At 36.8% G+C, this 20,087-nt stretch overlaps 1 protein-coding gene across 1 annotated transcript in view; it reads left to right on the forward strand.

Moving 5' to 3' along the window:
- The first annotated feature begins 5,854 nt into the window (after positions 1-5,854).
- TNFSF13B (TNF superfamily member 13b) overlaps positions 5,855-20,087 on the forward strand; it is a 39,366-nt gene continuing 25,133 nt past the window's right edge. Inside the window, exons 1-2 of the mRNA XM_050767072.1 lie at positions 5,855-7,856; positions 7,962-8,046. Of these exons, the coding sequence (XP_050623029.1) occupies positions 7,518-7,856; positions 7,962-8,046 (424 nt within the window). The 5' untranslated portion in view covers positions 5,855-7,517. The remainder of the gene's footprint in view (positions 7,857-7,961; positions 8,047-20,087) is intronic.

The following is a 20,087-nucleotide window of genomic DNA, read 5'->3' on the forward strand; positions in this document are numbered from 1 at the left end:
CCTTCCCTTCCTTTTTCTTTCCAAAAGGCTACCCATACAGATTTTCTCAGCATTTTAACCTATGACTTGATAAGCACTTTCAAACTGTAGTTTCAGGTCTTTCATAGATTAAGAAGCATTATTATTTTCTCCTGTAAGTTTTTATGTCATTGCCTCTGTTTAATCTATATCCTCTCCCTCCTTTTATGTTCCCATTTTTCTTGCATGTGAGTTGCAAAACACTCTGAGTTTTGAGATTTTAATTCTGTTTGAGCCTACAGGCCAGTAACTCAGTGCTCAAAAGTGACCATCCTTTTCTTCAATGCATATATTAAATTGTTTAATTGAAAACTATAGAGAGATTTTTTAGTTCCTAAAAAATTTATTCAGTTTAATCTTAAATCCTCTATTAGTTTTTAAAATTCAAGTTGTCTCCATCCCTTTGTGTTGTGTGCAGGCTGGGATGTTCTGTGCTCTCCTTCTTTGATGGCTTATCTCTCTTAAACACCTCCTGTGTTTGATTTGATGGCTCAGCTGGGGCAGTCTAGCCTCAGGAGGTGAGAAATCAAGTCCTGTCTAACCCATGAGTCAGGACTGGACTAGCAGGGAACCTTCTAGTCTACTCTGAGGCATTTGGGGGAGACTTTTGTTTCTTGTGATCCTCTGATAGTCTCTCAGCTTTAGGGACATGGAGGACTAACCCTAAACACTTACTTCCTTTGTGGGTGCTCAGAGGCCTAGGAAACTTGGCATATTCCTGTGAGGCTGATGTAGTCACTGCCTGGGGCCCACAGATTTCTGCTCAATCATTCTATCTAAGACCCATTGAGACTTGGGTCTCAGATATAGTACTACAAATACTCTTGAGAAATAAACCTCAAAACATTATTTTTCTCTATCTAGGGCCAATTAGAGCAAAAAGTCCCTCACTAACACCCAATTACCTCTAAGTTCTACTGCAATATGGCTCAGAGAAGAAAGATAATTTACAACTGTCAGTAAAGGAGAAGAAAGATGCATTCATGTTGCAGTTTTCTCAGAATACACTATATCTCTCTTATTTTTTTCTTAGTTTGAAATTATTCCCTTCTTACATGGAGATGCACAAATTCTGATTTTGCAGTTTTTTTTCTGAAAGAGGTGACTACATTTATTTTGGTTCCACCTGGAAAAGACAGATTCATTAAATACATCTTCACATAATAGTACTTTTTCTTAAGATTCCTAACATATTAAAGAGCTTAAATTATTTAAAAATAACTTTATATTAAAACTGGATATAAGACTCTTCTTAATAAATGAATTAGTTTTTCTAGCTTGTGGGTGTTGACCTTTTCTCTTTACACCACAGTTTCAAAAAGTGGACATTTGGAAAAATTCTGAAAGAACATTTAAAACTCTCTTATACAAAGTTCTTTGGTTGTATAAGATTACAATTCTTAAAACTAGCAGAATTAGGATGTCTTTGGATCCTAATCAAACTGCTAATCTAACTAGCAGATTTAGGATGTCTTTGGATGAATTAACACCTAATCTTGTCTCACATTGGCATAAACAGTTAGGAAATAGTATGATCCAAATAACAAGTGTGAAGAGTTGAGTAATCCAGCAGGACAATTATGTCCTAACAGAGCCAGCTTCCCTCCAGAATCATGTTCTCGTCAACAGTGTTTCAGTCTGGGCCTGACGGCAGTTGCAAGATGCCAGTTCGCGGTGATCACGGGCAGGCTTGTAATGTCTACTGGGAGAACAGCATCTCTTTCTTGTCAATCTCTTTAAGAATGAGGAACTGTCTCCTAGCAGTTCCCCCCAGGAGACCACCTCACAACCAACTGTAAAAAGCCTGTCTCATTTGTCCACCCTTAGCAATCAGTGGTGATGTGGATGGAGTCATCGTGAGTAGATTTCATGATTAGGACTTCCCTAAAGTGTGAGATTATGTCAGCATCCCACAGAGATAGAGATCTAAACAAAGTCGGCTTCTAGATTTAGGGCAAGAAAGATTCTGTTAAGATGGTGAAGCAAAAGTGGGCATACAGACGCTGCTTCTGGCTTCAGAGCCTACACTCTTAACCCCATCCTCTTCTCAAAAGTTAATAAGCAAAATTTAAAATAAATCATTAAAATATTTATAGTCCATTTATTAAATTTAAATTTATTTGTTTTATTGATACAAAACAGATGCACATATTTTCAGGATATATGTGAAAATTTGATACATCATATAATATGTAAAGAACAATTCAGGGTAACTGGGATATTAATCACCTTGAATATTTATCTTTTTGTTTTGTGGGAACATTAAAATGATTCTCTTCTAGCTATTTTGAAATGTACAACAGGTTAATGCTAACTATAGTTGCCCTACTAATCTATCAAGCATTAGGTTTTATTTTTTCTAACGTTAATCAATCTCTCTTCATCCCTCCACCCTTCTCCCTACTCTTCCTGGCCACTGGTAAGCACCTATCAACTCTCTATATTCATAAGAACTACCTTTTTAGCTCCCACATATGAATGAGAACATGTGATATATGTCTTTTTATGCTTGGCTTATTTCACTTAGCATGATGACCTCTACCTGGTGAGAATGTGGAGAAAGGGAACGCTGGTGCACTGTTAATGGGAATATAAATTTAGTACAGCCACTATGGAAAACAGTATGGAGGTTCCTCAAAAAACTAAAAATAGAACTACCATACTTGGGCAATTCCATCACTAGGTCTATAAAGAAAGCAATCAGTGTATCAAAGAAATATCCCCATGTTGATTCAGCACTATTCACAATAGCCAAAATATGGAATCAACCTAAGTGCCCATCAGTAGATGAATGAATTTTTTAAATGTGGTATAACACAGTGGACTACTATTCAGCCATAAAAAATAAAATCCTCTCATTTGTAGCCACCCGGATGAACCTGGAGGGCATTATATTAAGTGAAATAAGCTAGGCACAGAGAGACAAATACTGTGTAATCTCACTTACATGTACAATCTTAAAAAGTTGATTTTATAGAAGTAGAGAGTAGGAGAGTGGTTACCAGAGGTATTGCGGTGGAGGTTTGTCACCTGGTACAAAGTCAGGGTTAGATAGGAAGAACGATTTTCAGTGTTCCGTTGTACAGTAGGGCGGCTATTGTTAACAATAATATATTACATATTTCAATAGAGCTAGAAGACAGGATTTTCAATGTTCTCACCAGATAGAAATGATAAATGTCTAAGGTGATGGATATGTTAATTTTCCTAATTTGATCGTTACACATTGTATACATATATCAAAACATAACACTGTATCTCATATGTAATATGTGAATTAAATTTTTTTAAATTAAAAATTGTATACAGTGATTAACATTTGCCTTTTAAATCAAGTTTAACTATATAATAACTTACTGCACATACTCTCTCGCCATTATATATAGTGTGTATATCTGTACATTTTTATATATATTATTTTATGTATATATGTATAATATTTCTACCGGAAAACAGCATATTTTCCTGAAATGCAGTACTTAACCTATATCATGCTATTTTCCATATTCTGAGTGCTTTAGGATGCCAATTTTATCTAGATATACTTTTAGGTACATTTACAGATCTAAAAGAGCTGTTGTCGCCATGCTTGACTGGTCTAAATCCTTGTTAAAAACACCCTTTTCCTCAAAGAAAAGGGGCATAGGAGAGATTCCTCAAACCTGTAATTCTTTATAGCACTATTTAGCCAGAAATTTATAATTCATTTTTTAAAATATTTTTGAGGTTGTCAGTGTAAGAACGTAGTCAGAGAGTGAATGTTTATTTTCTGCTGTTTCTGACTCCCGGACAAACTCACAAGTTATATTCTTTTCAACCCCATCTGCCTATTTCTGAGTGGATAGAACAGTTTCGTCAATCACAAAGCACTAGTATCTCAGTTTGTTGATTGAATGACAGAAGAATGCTTTACACTTACATTGAGAAAAAGATGTGTGTAAAAAGCAGCTAAACACTGTCAGTAAACACTGAATATAGTATAAGAAGATCGCTGCACAATCTGGCTCAGATACCGTGGTCTTTTGTCCCTGAATAAACTTGTGATGTGGTGTATTATTCAATGAACGTGAATATACTTCTTGTTTAACAGAATTTCTGTTAAATTATTGCCAAACCATTTCCTCTTCAGGAAACAGATTCTCGATTTATGGAGTAATAACTTCCTTTTGTTCATTGAATAAGAGATTGAAGAGTTATGAATGTCACTTCGTTTTCTACCTGTCTTTAGAGAAAATGCAACTGTCAGATCCCTGTGGAGGACGTGCACATTGCCATCCCTGCTTGCTGTCCCTCTGGCCAGAGGGACACCACGGCTGCCCTTCGTGGAAGAAGCACTCGCCCATTTTATGCATGGTACTGCTCGTTGCCGCAACAAACATTGGCCACTGGTTTAAAAATGGCTGAGTGTAGGCTGTCCAGTGACTTTCTTTTGAGATGGTCAGGCATGAAAGTCTCTGCCCAACAGAGTGACGAAGGCAGAGAGAATTCCCTAAAGCAGTCAAATCATTCCCTGTCTTCAAAATTTTCTCTGAGGGATATGGAGGGGAATGACTCGCCAGAAGTGGGAGAATGTCAACCGGACGGAGAGAAGCAGTGGCTACAGGAAACCCTGAGCAAAACGCAGAGAGAAGTTGCTTTCTAGCACTGCCTTGCATCCTTTCATTTCTGCATGTATTTAGGTCATAAGAATACACAAACACATAATCTGAAGGATCTCAATTACTTTCAGTAAGAAGGCCTTCATACAATCTTCATACGAATTCCATTTTTTATGGCAAGGTTGCTCCGTATGACTTACCCTAATTGATCTGGAACAAGAACTGACAGAAAAGAATTGTACTGTGTCATGCCTGATGCAAAAGGGTTTACAAACATCCTTATAAAAGAAGACTTCCACCTGGAAGATGGAAGGACCTCTTGTCTATGTACCTGTTAGACTGGGGCACAGTCACCTTATTGTGGGAGTTATAGGTAAGAGAAATTAGAGAGCAGCCTATTTTTGAGGCCAGGATAATGATAATAACGAGTTATTTTAAAAAGATCTTGGAAACTTGCAGATGCAAAGGAAAAAAAAGAACAGTCCTAATGGTAAAAACAAGTAAGTCTGACTGCGTCATTTTGTAGTGAGACAATGAGGAAATGGGAACTCATCAGAGGGTAACTGGGTGGCGCCTGTAAAAGTGAAGATGTGCTTATCCCTCAGCAGACATTTGCTGGGAAACCCTTGCAGATGTTACAAGCACACTTGTAGAAAATGTCTATTAGAGCACTGTTTGTAACTGAAAAATGTTTCATTCATACTTTGAATGTAAAGAATAAAAGTGAATGAAAAACTGGAAGCATCACACCGTGCTTTTGATTTGCATTTCCCCAATCATTTAGTACAACCACCGTGAAAAACAGTGTGGAGATTCCTTAAATAACTAAAAGTAGAACTACCGTTTGATCCAGCAGTCCCACTACTGGGTATCTACCCAGAAGAAAATAAGTCGTTATATGAAAAACATACTTGCACACACATACATATGGCAGCACAATTCACAATTGCAAAAATGTAGAACCAGCCCAAGAGCCCGTCAATCAATGAGTGGATAAAGAAACTGTGGTACATATATATGATGGAATACTACTCACCCATAAAAAGGAATGAATTAATGGCGTTCACATCAGCCTGGATGGGATTGGAGACTATTATTCTAAGTGAAGTAACTCAGGAATGGAAAACCAAACATTGCATGTTCTAACTCATAGTGGGAGCTCAATTGCAAGGATGCAAAGGCATAAGAATGATATAATGGACTTTAGGGACTCAGGGGAAAGGGTGGGAGGGGTGTGAGGAATAAAAGACTAAAAATTGGGCTCAAAGTCTATACTGCTCGGGTGATGGGTGCACCAAAATTTCACAAATCACCACTAAATAACTTAATCATGTAATCAAATACCACCTATTCCCCCAAAACTGTGGAAATAATTTTTTTTTTAAATGGAAGCATCCAAAGTGTAATTTGTTTCCACATTCTTGTAAGCCTCATTACGTATCTCAGGGACAGTTAATACCGTCATACGAATTCAGAGGTGAGGAAATGGAATCACAGAGAGTTTAAGTACTTTGCCTAAGGAGAGTGAGGGGTGAGGCAGGATTTGCAGTCTAGAAGCCTGGGTCTAGAGTTCTCCACTCTGCACTATGTTATTTCTGTAAATTTCTTACTGAAGACTGTATAGAAATGTAGAGTGAGACAGAACTAAAGCTCACCAGTCTTAGTCCATAGGGGAGTAGTGACTACCCAGGGCTTGCTAAGTGCTCAGTAATGTTAATTGAAAGATGAATCAATATTTCAATGCTGGGGCAAAGAGTGAGAAACTGGGGAATGTCCAGGAACCAGCTATCAGGATAAGGCAGGACTAGAATTAATGCAATAGTCCTCACAGGTCCCCAAGTCAACAACAGAAAAATCAAAAGCTAAGGTGGCTCTTGTTTGATCAAGGACCTCTTGTATACCGACCTGTTAGGCTGCCGCACAGTCAACATGGGAGTTGTAGAAAAGCTACTTGAGAGTGGTTGATGGTAGCAGTCAGGCATTTGGAGCTGGAGAGAAGGCTGATTCTCCTCAACTAGTATCAGACTGAGTAGGGACTTAAAGCTTCAGAAGTCTGAGCAGCAAAGCTGAGACCAGGCTCCTCGGGACAGGCCATTCGTATGCATGATAGAGTTTCGGTGATGAGTCTCAGAAGAAAAAAGTTTATGCATGTTTTCCTTAAAAATATGTTCACTTATATTTAGGGAATCCTTCAGATAGCTAATCTAAATATGTCTGTAAAATTTAGTCTCATTCTTTTTATGACATTATTAGTATAATAATATGAATATTTCCCAGTGGACTTACTTCCACACTTCCTTCAAGGATTCTCCATTTTATTTCATACTTGAAGACTGTTAATAAATCACTCTCTAGCTAAGAACAAGTCAATGCTAAAGCACTTAGCTTATGTGACCTTCACATTAATTATTTTTATGACAGCAGCAGGAACGTTCAGCTGCTTTTCCCCCTTCCTTCTGAAGCCACGTGGCCCCAAGCAGACACAGTTCCCTTACTATGCTTAATGGTGGGCTTCTTAGACCTGTGCATATCTTAAAAGCTTTCCCTTGAAGGTGCCAATCCAAACTCCAAGTTTCCCCAGCAGATTTAAGGGGCTTTAAATCTACTTGAGCGTGAGTGTTGTGAGATGACTTTGAAATTCTTACAAAAACTGAAAGTGAAATGAGGAAGACAGATTGAGCAATCCAATTGGAGGGTAAATGCCAGCAAACCTACTGTACAGTAGCGGTAGAGATGCAGAAAGGCAGAAAGAAGAAAATTCAGGAGAACTCTCCTGAGGGGTGAGCCAAGCCCTGCCATGTAGTGCACACAGGACATCAACAAACACAGATAACAGGAAATGATCCATTCCCTGTGGTCACTTATTCTAAAGGCCCCAACCTTCAAAGTTCAAGTAGTGATATGGATGACTCCACAGAAAGGGAGCAGTCACGCCTTACTTCTTGCCTTAAGAAAAGAGAAGAAATGAAACTGAAGGAGTGTGTTTCCATCCTCCCACAGAAGGAAAGCCCCTCTGTTCGATCCTCCAAAGACAGAAAGCTGCTGGCTGCAGCCTTGCTGCTGGCACTGCTGTCTTGCTGCCTCATGGTGGTGTCTTTCTACCAGGTGGCCGCCCTGCAAGGGGACCTGGCCAGCCTCCGGGCAGAGCTGCAGGGCCACCACGCGGAGAAGCTGCCAGCAAGAGCAAGAGCCCCCAAGGCCGGTCTGGGGGAAGCTCCAGCTGTCACCGCGGGACTGAAAGTGAGTTTGCAGCAGCTGCAAGCCTCAGGCAAGATCCTGCCTACACTGCTGCCTCTCCCTCGCCTCAGCTGTCTTTCCAATAATGTGGAATTTTTCTGTTCATAGATCTTTGAACCACCAGCTCCAGGAGAAGGCAACTCCAGTCAGAGCAGCAGAAATAAGCGTGCTATTCAGGGTGCAGAAGAAACAGGTATGTTTTGGGCGCAGACACTCCCTTAGGAGTCAGGGATTAGAGAAAAACATCTAGTGTGGGGGAGCTAGAGGTGAGTATCCCCTCTATGAACCTATTAAATAGAGACTATAAAATTTGCCATCCAAAGCAGACATTGCTTTAGAGCAAAGCCCCAGCACTGGCAAATGTAATAGGCTACATGGGTGTGCTTTTTCCTCCAATGAGCAGATGGTGTGAGTGGAAGCATTTCTCTGTGCATGTGTAAGTATTTATCTGTGCATTAAGCACAGAGGAGGTAAAAGGGCCATATGTGTTTCCTCAAGTAGATAATGCCCTCCCATGTGAGAAGCATTATTCATCGTTCCAGAAAAATCAAAAAAAGCCCTACGTGTTAGATTTAGACTTTGCTTATCTCGGTCATAGAAAGTGATAGACATCTATTTTCTGAATGTGCATTACATGTTGTGAAACCAGGTAAAGGTTGTAATGAAAGGCCCTGTATGTTGTGCTTTAATTTTGTTTATTTGTTTAAAAGGTTATTTTACACACACATACGCGCGCGCACACACACACACACAGATTTTAAAGCTTTTCTTTAAGGTATGCTTTTCCATGCATTTATCATCTTCTTATCATCATCCTTTAGTGATTTCTGACTTTCTTCATGTTCTGCTCATTCCCCAGAACTCTACAGAGTTGGTAGGGCCTACCAAAATTATCAGCTCTAGTTCTTTCATTTGAAGGTGAAGAAAAGAGTCTTTGTATTACATTTATTAAATTATAATGTAACAACTTCTTGATATTATTGTCCTTCTATTAAATATATTGAAAGAATATTTTTGAACACCTGGAACGTATCGTACAGCTATAGACCAGAATAGGCATTTTCAAACATACTATTTTGTTTAACCTTCACAGTGGCTCTATGAAGTCCACAGAATACTTGCAATAATTTATGTGTATTTTCACTTCTGGAGAGAATTACATAAGAAACGTAGTGAGAGATAGACCAGGGACCCTTCCATCTGTGTGTCTCTCTCTCTCTCTCTCTCACACACACACACACACACGTGTGAGGTACCCTGACTATAAATTTATTTTTTGACTATATGCTTTATTCATAAAAAAATTATTTCTTATTTTATAAAACCGTAATTTTTGGTATCTGGTTATTATATCTTTGTACCAGTGATCAGGAATAACTGGGCTTAAACTAGGAAACATGCACATTTTTATTATTTTAACACATCAATTATTTTTATTGTTTGCACTTTATAATCTATATTTCTGACATAATTGAAAATAATATGAAATATATACTATGGCATTTTTTGTTTTGACTTATACAATAAGGATTTTTCCTATTTCTAAGTATTTTTCATATATCTGTATAAATTTATCTAACAATTGTTTTAGTTATTTCTATTCTCTTTGTTATAATAAAATGTGCAAAAGTTTTGTACAGCATTCTTTTATTTCTGTGAAATTATATATTCCATATAAAATCCATATAGTGAAATAGCTGAGCTAGGGAGAAGAAACATCTTCATCTCCCTTGTTTCCAGCTGCCATATTGTTTTCCAAATGAGTTACACATGCAATCAAAAATGTGGTGTACCAGTTCTCCACATTCTTGCTAGCATGTTATTTTTAAAATGTATTTTGACTAGTTTAGTAGTTGTAAAACAGTATCTCACATTTATTTTGATGTGTTGCTTGTTTACTAATATGAATAAACTTTCTGCATATTGTGATTATTTATAGTTTTATCTTTTGCAAATTTTTATTTATAACTGTCTCCAGTTGTCTGTCCCATGTTTTTATAATTTTGGATAAGCTCTTCCTAATTAGATATATTGATTATTGATCAAAATTTTGATGTAAATATCTTAACGGTTTTGCTGCTTTTTTTACTTGAACATTTTGCATTTCTTTATAGTAAAGCGATAATCTTTAAAAAATTTTCCCTAATATTAAAGCTAAAAATACATTTGTTCATGATTTGTTAAGTAGTTGACTCCCCGCCACTTTGACTTTTTGATAGTTGAGTGTTTTGTTTTAACTCATTAGTCCTTCTGTTGTTTATTTTGATGAATCATCTCACATTGGCTTTAACTTCCCCCTCTGTCTTTCTTCCTTCCAAACTGCTATCGCAACCAAATGTATTAAATAGTTCTTTGTAACTCCTTGGTGTTGAAAAGCTTACTGTGTTTCATTCAGTTCCTCCTAAGAGTTGAATCTATGTGAGACTCTTTTTTTTTCATTGATTAATTATTCTATTTATATGCTTTAAATAATCTTTTTAAGGTCATTTGTATTATAAGAGGCTTCAATAACTAGTAGGGTCAGGATTCTTCAATCTCCTTAACCTTCACTGCTAGTATCCTCCTGTTTCTAAATACTAGTTATAAAAATAAACTTTAACTTTACAATTAAAAAAAAAGTGTAGACTCATTTCAGCAGATTGAAGAAGGAAAAAAATAATAGAGTAGGAAAGAAATATCTTCTTGGGTCACGTTGTCCCAAAATTCTCCTATTAATACTTTCATGTATTTGTGTTTTAATGGTATCCAGGAATAGTATACTGATGAGAATCTCTCACCAAATGATTTGCAATTTGTAGATTCAAACAAAGTGAAAAAACATGTACCCAGTTTTCCACAGCCCAGAAGTAGTTACTATAATTATTTCATGGTTTGTCCTAGACTTTTTAGTAAACCTTGATACAGTGTGCAGATAGGTATATAGTGCACGCAGTTGAGACTTGAACAACACAAGTTTTAACAGCATGGGTACACTTACAGGTGGATTTTTTTTTCAATAAACCTATTGGAAAATTGTTTGTAGATTTGCAATAACTTGAAAAAACTCATGGAAGAACTGTGTATCCTTGAAATGTTGAAAATATTAAGATTAATTAGCCATGTCATGAATGGATAAAATATATGTAGATACTAGTGTATTTTCTTATTACTATCATAAAATATACACAACAGTTAAAAATTCTCAAAACATATGCATACAAACAGACTGTACATGGCGCCATTTGTAGTCTAGAGAAATGGAAACAAACATAAACATGCAGTATTAAGTCATAACTGCATAAAATTAACTGTGGTACATATTGTACTACTGTAATAATTTCATAGCCACCTCCTGTTGCTACTGCAGTGAGCTCAAGTGGTGTATCTGCTTAAAACACCATGTGATGCTCATCATCTCTGCATGAGCCAGTTGTATCTCCAATAAATTGGGAATTGCAGTAAGAATGATTTCTCATTATTTGTATGTATTTTTCATCTTGCTTAATGCAATATCATAAACCTTGAATAACACCATGAGACCTATGGAAAGTGCGACTAATGATGCTGGAAATGCTCCCAAGAAGCAAAGAAGGGTCATGACATTATAGCTGACCCTTGAACAACACAGGGTTGAACTGCAAGGGTCCACTTATATGTGGATATTCTTCCACTTTTCACCCTTGAGACAACAAGACTACCCCCTCCTCTCCCTCCTCCCCCTTAGCTCACTCAATGTGAAGAATGAAGAACTCTCTAATGATCCACTTCCACTTAATGAATGGTAAATGCCTTTTCTCTTCCTTATGATTTTTTAAGTAACATTTTCTTTTCTCTAGCTTACTTTATTGTAAGAATACACTACATAATACATACAATTTATGAAATACGTATTGATTGAGTTTTTGTTATCAGAAAGGCTTCTGGTCAACAGTGGGCTGTTCGTAGTTAAGATTTTGGGAGTCAAAAGTTAAGCACAAATTTTTGACTGCATGGGATCAGTGACCCTAACTCCTGTGTTGTTCAAGGATCAATTGTATTTGTTCATATATGTATATGAACAAATATATATATATTTATACAAATATATATACATAAATATATATATTATACAAATATATATACATAAATATATATATTTATACAAATATATATACATAAATATATATATTTATACAAATATATATACATAAATATATATATTTATACAAATATATATACATAAATATATATTCACACAAATATATATACATAAATATATATTCATACATATATACACAAATATATATGTGTGTGTGTGTGTATATATAGTGTGTGTGTTACGTGTATATACTCAAATAGGACATAGTATGGACACTCATAACATTCACAAATCCAAGGTGGAAGGTTTGAAGATAAGAATCTTAATGACAGGTGATGTCTACTATTCCTTGTTAATAAAATTATGAAATTCATTTGAATGTTGCTCTAGATACTATTTTTTGGTGGAGGGAAAATTTATTTTGTTTAGCATACTCCAAAATTAATGTTTATATTCCCAAAAAAGTTGTAACACAAGGACTTTTTTTAGTAGAAATTTTTTGGCATTGAGAAAATTCTATGCAGCTTTCTTAGATTTTTGTTTTCATTCAAGTTCTGATTTATTTTCAATAGGACTCAAAACTGTAAGTTGTCCTTTTTACTTTTAAAGTGTTTATTTATGTTCATGTTTATTAATTGTCTACATGTTTTAGAACCAAGTATTTTTATTGGAACTTCACACAAACTGTAGATGAAGGGAGGGGAATTACCATCAGCCAACATGTCCCAGTGATACTCTCTTCCAGGCATCCCATGGGTAAACAGTGATTTTACTTAATTTCTTAATTTTAGAATTTAGTACTTTGGCTTTAGTTTTGTTTTTCTTAATTACTTTGTGTTTCAAACCAAAATCTCATTAAGCTTAATGCATTTCATAATACCATTTTTGATTGTAGTATAATAAACAGAAATGTGGGGAAATCCAGGATTAAAAAATTGCCAAATAGCTCATATTAGCCAAAAATTCACTTTTAAGCCCATAACTCTGTTTGGAGATATTCCCAATTTAAAAAATAACTAAAACAATATGGCTTTGAAAATATTACATAATAAAATTTATTTACAAATGGAATCATGAAGATCCACATTTTGAACATCACTTAACTATAATTTTATTAATTTTAAGAACCTAAAGATAAACGTCTTTAGAGTCTGTCAAGAAAGTGAATTGTTTCGAATGGGTTATCACTGACCTAAAAAGGTTCATTGTTAAAATTAGGTAACCTTTGTATTTTCTTTCCTGTTATTTAATAACTATTGGAAATTTATGTGTTTTAGGTTACAGAAAGACAAAATTATTTTTATTGATAATGTTTATTATAATTGTCTCAATTATAATAATAAAATAATGGTAAAAACATGAACAATTCAAAGTAATATAAAGCAAGAATAGAAAAAATTGTCCATAGTTTACCTTCCAAATAATTATTGTGAGATTTTGGTCAATCTACTTTAAGTTATATTTTTCTTCATTTTTAAGTGAGCTTGGGATTGTGTAAGAATTACACAGAGCTTGCGAAGAGTACAGAGTGTTGGCATGTACCCCATCCAGCTTCCCTAATCCTAACATCTTATATGACTGTGGTATTTCATTACAAAAAGGAAACCAACATTGAGACTTAACTATTAGCTAAATTCTACACTTAATTTGAATTTCACGAGTTTTTCCACTAATGATTTTATGTTTTAGGATCCATCAGGATATCACACTGTATTTACCAGTTTTTAAATTAAAATTTTGAATGTAGCATATATAAACAAACACCTAATATTATAACTTAAGTTTTCTATAGGATAAACCTTTCTAGTTGCTAAAAGTAAAGATATCAATACTATTTTTGAGTCTTCTTTTTTGAAATCCAAAGTCCAGCTGCTTTGCAAGGAAAGATGAGATGTCTGACCAGTCTGTAATGTCCAGTCTTTGCCCGGTTGGCATTTTGGCTTAGCTGTGAGTTCCAGGCTGTAACATGAGTGTTGGAAGCATGCAGTGTAGAACTTGACCATCCAGCCCTTATCAAAATTAGTCTAACTTGAGCCTCTTACCCAGCAAGGGTGTGTTCCTTCGTGGAACAGAACCAGCTGGCTGCTGCTTAGGTGATCTTTGACCAGAGCTTTCCCTGAGAGTTATTTTTTCTTTTCCCCTGCTTCAATACTGAGACTTTTTTTCAATGTTGCAAGAACTGTCTTCTGCTCAATTTCTGGAAAAGTATTTAAAATTGAAAACACTGACCTTCCAACCAAATCTTTGACCTGTTCTTGTTAAGCTTGAGATTTTGGGAAACGGAAGAGCTAGGAAACAAATCATTCCACACAGCCACATGTGATATTATGTCTCTTTTACACAATCTTACATTATCGTGAGTTGAAGAGAAACAGAAAAATGATAGTACATATAGTTAATTAGCAAATTAAAATACCAAAACATGGTAAATATGTTGAAAACGTTAAATGGTTAGGGCCAGGTAATGGGTATCAGGAATGTGAAGGGTGAGGAAGGGAAAGAAGTGTGGCTCCATTTTGAATGGAGAGGCCAGGTTAATTAAGCCCTTCTGTCTCTTCTTGAAAGCTCAATAATTCTTTATACTTTTGACTTATTTTTTTTTAACATTGCAGACATGGGTAGGTGATTTTTTAAATAAATTCAAAATGTTTATGCCTGTGTTGTTTTTATCAATACTTCCATGTGAATGGAAAATGTTAGTTTTAATGCTTATTCTTTTTATAGATCAACTCCTACTTAAAAGAACTGCATTGAGCAGCTGCATTTTTGTCGTAGCGATATATTTTTTTAAAAGACACTAACGTTTCTGAAGAGTTAGAGAAAGAGAAGGTTTCTCTTCAAATAGATTTGTCACCCACTGTTTCTGCAAATATCTGAGGTAGGCACTCCATAATATACAGAGAAGAGGAGAGCAATGTAACAATTATTAAGCATGTTTCAGGTGTAAACACTGTGTTGGGCTCTGGGAATGTATATCATTTAACTTCTGAACAACTCTGTTAGCTGGGCATTATTGTTTTCGTTTTAGATGAGAAAACTGCAACCCAGAAAATAAATTGCCTCTCTCAGCAAGCTAATTATTTAATAGTTGGAGAAGTTAAGCCAAATTGATGCAAAATTTAAAAGAACAATAAAATAGATGTTACTTACAATTCATAAAACACATCTAAATTATGACTTCAGTCTATTTTCACAACAGTATGAAATGGATATTGCTATTCCCATTGTTACAGGACCCAAAACTTACCCAAAGTTAATCTTTGGGTCGAGGGTTTCTGTACTATGGTCCCTTCTGTGGTTACCAGAGAAATGTTACAGGAAAGGAGTCCCGATCCGGACCCCCAGAAAGGGTTCTTGGATCTCATGCAAGAAAGAATTCAGGGCAAATCCACAGAGTGAAAGCAAGTTTATTAGGAAAGTAAAGGACTAAAAGAATGCCTACTCCATAGACAGAGCAGCCCCGAGGGCTGCTAGTTGCCCATTTTTATGGCTATTTCTTGATGATATGCTAAACAAGGGGTGGATTATTCATGCCTCCCCTTTTTAGACCATATAGGGTAACTTCCTGACGTTGCCATGGCATCTGTAAACGATCATGACGCTGGTGGGAGTGTGGCAGTGAGAACCACCAGAGGTCACTCCTCGCCATCTTGGTTTTGGTGGGTTTTGACTGGCTTCTTTACTGCAATCTGTTTTGTCAGCAACGTCTTTATGACCTGTATTTTGTGCTGACCTCCTATCTCATTCTGTGACTTAGAATGCCTTCACCATCTGGGAATGCAGCCCACTAGGTCTCAGTTATTTTACCCAGCTCCTATTCAAGATGGAGTTGCTCTGGTTCACATGTCTCTGACATCATTATACAGATTTAAAATGCTTCAAAATTAAGTGTCAAACTCATGGTTTGACGACTAATTGATTGGAGAGGTAAGATTTGAATTCATTATCTATTGACTGTAAATTCTGATTTTTTTCAATGATAATAGCTGTACATGCTTAATTTTCAAATGTGACACCAGATTTGAGAAAAAGTATTGGGTCTGACAAGCTCCAGGGTATTACGATTATTGCTAGTGAGAGAGACATCAAGTTGAGGAATCAGAGAATGCTGTTAGTAGTAGAGATCACAGACTGCGAGATTATCTAGACTGTGGTCAAGAGAGCTGAAGTGGGTTTGAAGATGGAGCAGACTTGGGTAAGAGGACAGAATATCTGAGGTTATGAGGACAAGGTAGAAATAGGAAACAGAAATAATTCAAGAAAAGGTCTTGTTTTAGTAGGCATAGAGGCTTATCCCATGCAAACATCTTTATATTATCCCTTTCCTCTTCTAAATTTGTAAATTTTTCCAAGTGCTGATCTGCTGAAGAGTTTTTGCAAATGCAAGCTTTCTTCCTCCCCACTCCTCTCCTCTGCTTCTGCTCCTCTCCCCACCTCCGCCTCTGCTCCTCTCCTCCTCTTCTTCCTCCTCCTCCCCTTCTCTTCTTCCTCCTCTTCCACCTCTCCCTCCTTCTCCCCTCCTCTCCCTCCTCCTCCCCTCCTCTCCCTCCTCCTCCCCTCCTCCCCTCCTCTCCCTCCTCCTCCCCTTCCCTTCCTCCTCCTCCCCTTCCTCCTCCCCTCTCTTCCTCCTCCTCCTCCCCTTTTCTTCCTCATCCTCCCCTTCTCTTCTTCTTCCTCCCTTTCTCTTCTTTCTCCTTTTCCTCCTCCTCCCCTTCTCTTCCTCCTCCTCTCTTCCTCCTCCTCCCCTTCTCTTTGTCCTCCTTCTCCCCTCCTCTCCTCTTCCTCTTCCTCCTCCTCCCCTCCTCTTCCTCCTCCTCCCCTCCTCTTCCTCCTCCTCCCCTCCTCATCCTCCTCCTCCCCTTCTCTTCCTCCTCCACCTCCTCCTCATCAGGTTGACACAGGGAAGGGTAAGAGAAAGGGGAATAACTGTGCTGTGACAGCTCCTGACAGCAGCTATGAAGTCTCACTTTCAGGCCTTTTTCTCTTTGTCTGCCCCACTGGAGCCTCTGGAAATTACAAATTAAGACATTTTAGGGAAATGGTGCACAACCACTTACTTTAAAAATATTATAGAGTGCTACACTCCTGTGGATAGAGATTAAAAAATGTATTACTAAGATTTTCTCTTGGGAAAGTGTTTGCTACATAACTGAGGGTTCAAAGTCTATTATGAGAGGGTCCACAATTCATGGAAATTGTTTTGTTTTACGGAACCCCTTTTCCCTCAAGCATTGACTTAATTTGATTTAACATGTTTCATAAAGCTGGATTTAGTGACTGGTTTTTAAGAATTGTTTGGAAAAATTGAGTGCTATATTTCATGTAAATATTGTTTTGTATATTATTCTACGGATTTTTTTTAAGTTTGCTGTAAATCAGACACTGAAAATTTGTGAATGATTGTCCTTAATATCAAGTGATTCACAATCTAGGGAGAGAAACAGTTACAGAAACAATCGTGTGTATAGTAACATGTATTTCAGTAGATGATATGTAAAGTATAGTGGGATCAAATATGTAGCTTAAAGGATTGTAGAAAAAGTTTGTATTTGATTTGAGTACTGAAGGATGAATGGAGTTCCACTGGATAGAAGGTAAAGTATATTTCGTAGGAGGGAACAGCAGACATACAGTCGTGGAAGCACAGAAGATGACCTGTCATTCTGAGGTGTGTTTAAGTACAACCGGGTGTGGGTGGGTGACATGCATGAGACTGAATATTGACTGGGCCAGGGCGTGGAGGAACTGGTTTGTATTCCAGGGAGATGCAGTGAGTGAATTGTAAGCATTCGAATGAGAAGAACAAATTTGCACTTAGAAAGATAATTCAGGAGGAAATGCAAATGATGGACTAGGAATTGTGGAAAAGAGAGACACAACTTGGTAGGCTAATGGAGTTGTCAGGAATGGTGAGGTAGGGATCCGAATTTGGGCTGCTATGCTCCTCATCTTCCTCCTTCTCTCTCTGTGTCCCTCCTAACATCACCCTCTGCATAGATTCATGAACTGTTAATTTTGTCCGTGATGCTCCTATTGCTCCTCTTTTTTTCTGGTTTTAGTTGAAGTGTCACCTCCCAGAGAAGCCTTCCTGATTGGATCAAATGCCCAGCCCGGGCACCAGGAATTAAAGTTGAAACTTTAATTCTGTCCGTGTGATGATGATGATGAGTAATACCCATTTCTTCCACTGGATTGTAAACTCCCTGGGGGCAGGGATGGCATCCGCTGATTTTTTTTTTTTTTTTTTCTAGTCTTAGCACAACACCTGACATAGATTAAGTCCTCAGTAAATTTGTTAAAATGAAGTGGATAAGAGATGGAATCTAAATTGAACAAAAGTTAAAAATTTAAACCATTCAAACTTCATTATTAGTTGAACTCCAAGACTGAGAAGGGAGAAATCAGGCATGTTTATAAAGTTGGTAACTTGGACAACTCAGAGGATAGTTATATATTCACTCAGAAAGAAAATAAGTATGCATGAGAAAGGTAAAGCATTATATTCTAGACGTTGAATTTGAAGCATCGCTAAGGCATCCAAATGGAAATGTCCAAGGGGAAGGTGAAGACTTAATTGCTGATTGTGCAATTCATTAGTAACTTTATACAGGTGTTCATCTGTGTTTATATTTTTGGCTTTATCTTACTTGACATCAGGTTGGTTTACATGTGATATCATGAAGCTACTGTTCTTCACTGGCAGGATCCTGATATTCAGTGCATTCTGAGAATATATTATTAATAAATTGAAATATTCTAACATAATTCAGTGAAGTCATGGAGAAACACAGATGATGATATAAGTATAAAATTATCAATTTAAAATTAAAATATTAGATAAATAGTAAACTGAAGCAACATTAAGTGATGAAAATGCCTTTTTTTTTTTTTTTTTACTCTTAGTGCCTATGAGGCAATGCAAAAGGCCTGCAATTTTACATCTCCTATATTGCTTTAAGCATAAAACATAGTTAAAATATGAGTGGATACATGACAATGATCAATTACTGCTTAGGATTCTGTCTATACAAACACACACACACACACACACACACGCAAGTTATAGAAAATTATCATTTGAGGCCGGGTGTGGTAGCTCACACCTGTAACCCCAGCACTTCAGGAGGCTGAGGCAGGTGGATCACCTGAGGTCAGGAGTTTGAGACCAGCCTGACCAACACAGAGAAACTGTCTCCACCAAAAATACAAAATTATCCAGGTGTGGTGGCGCAAGCCTGTAATCCCAGCTACTCAGAAGGCTGAGACGAGAGAATCATGTGAACCTGGGAGGTGGAGTTTGCAGTGAGCGAAGATTGTGCCACTGCACTCCAGCCTGGGCAACAAGGGCAGAACCCTGTCTCAAAAAAAAAAAAAAAGAAAAAGAAAAGAAAGTTATCATTTGAAATATCTATCATTACTCCATCAGCTGTGGTTATTTCTATTCTATCAACTCCTTTCCCACACCCCCTTCCAAAAAATACCCAGCACCCCTTTCTTACTTTCTCTGGAGCACTATAGTGCTATTATCTTTCTGAATTCTCCAAAATTAAACACATTTTTATTATAAATGTTTAATTCTCTTTCAAACACACATGACTATTGGTCATGACTTCAATTTTTCTTCACAATGTATCTTAGATGCTGCATTTGCATAACTGCATTTGAGGGCAAACCATCCTCACCCTATTTCTTTTCCCAGTCAATCACTGAGACCTTTGCTGTCACCCTCCCTTCACAGGAGCTCACTTCACACACACACACGAACATGATTTTCCTCAAGCACAAGGTCTGTCAGGCAGACCCCTCCCAAGACTGAGAACTCTTACAAGGATTTCTAGTAGGCCAATATATACTTCTCAATCTAGTTCTCTCAAAATTCAAAGTTCTCAAATTTTATTACTTTTTAAAGTAAGCAACCAAAGCACACTGCTTGTCGATGGTCAAATAACACCTTATAAACTAATTCATGTATTTTCATTTCACCCTCTAAATTCATGTATTTTCATTTCAGTGAAAGTGTTACTTTAATATCATGCTTTCCCCATTTTCTTCATAAGTCGACGTCAAATATTAGATCAATATTGAGATCTTTAGTGGTTTTCTCTAGTTAACATTTTTCTGCCACTGATTATTTGAAGCTAGTTCAAGAAAAATTAAACTGCTACATTCGTCATAGC

This window comes from Macaca thibetana, chromosome 17, assembly GCF_024542745.1.
Source record: "Macaca thibetana thibetana isolate TM-01 chromosome 17, ASM2454274v1, whole genome shotgun sequence".
Taxonomy (NCBI): Eukaryota; Metazoa; Chordata; class Mammalia; order Primates; family Cercopithecidae; genus Macaca; species Macaca thibetana.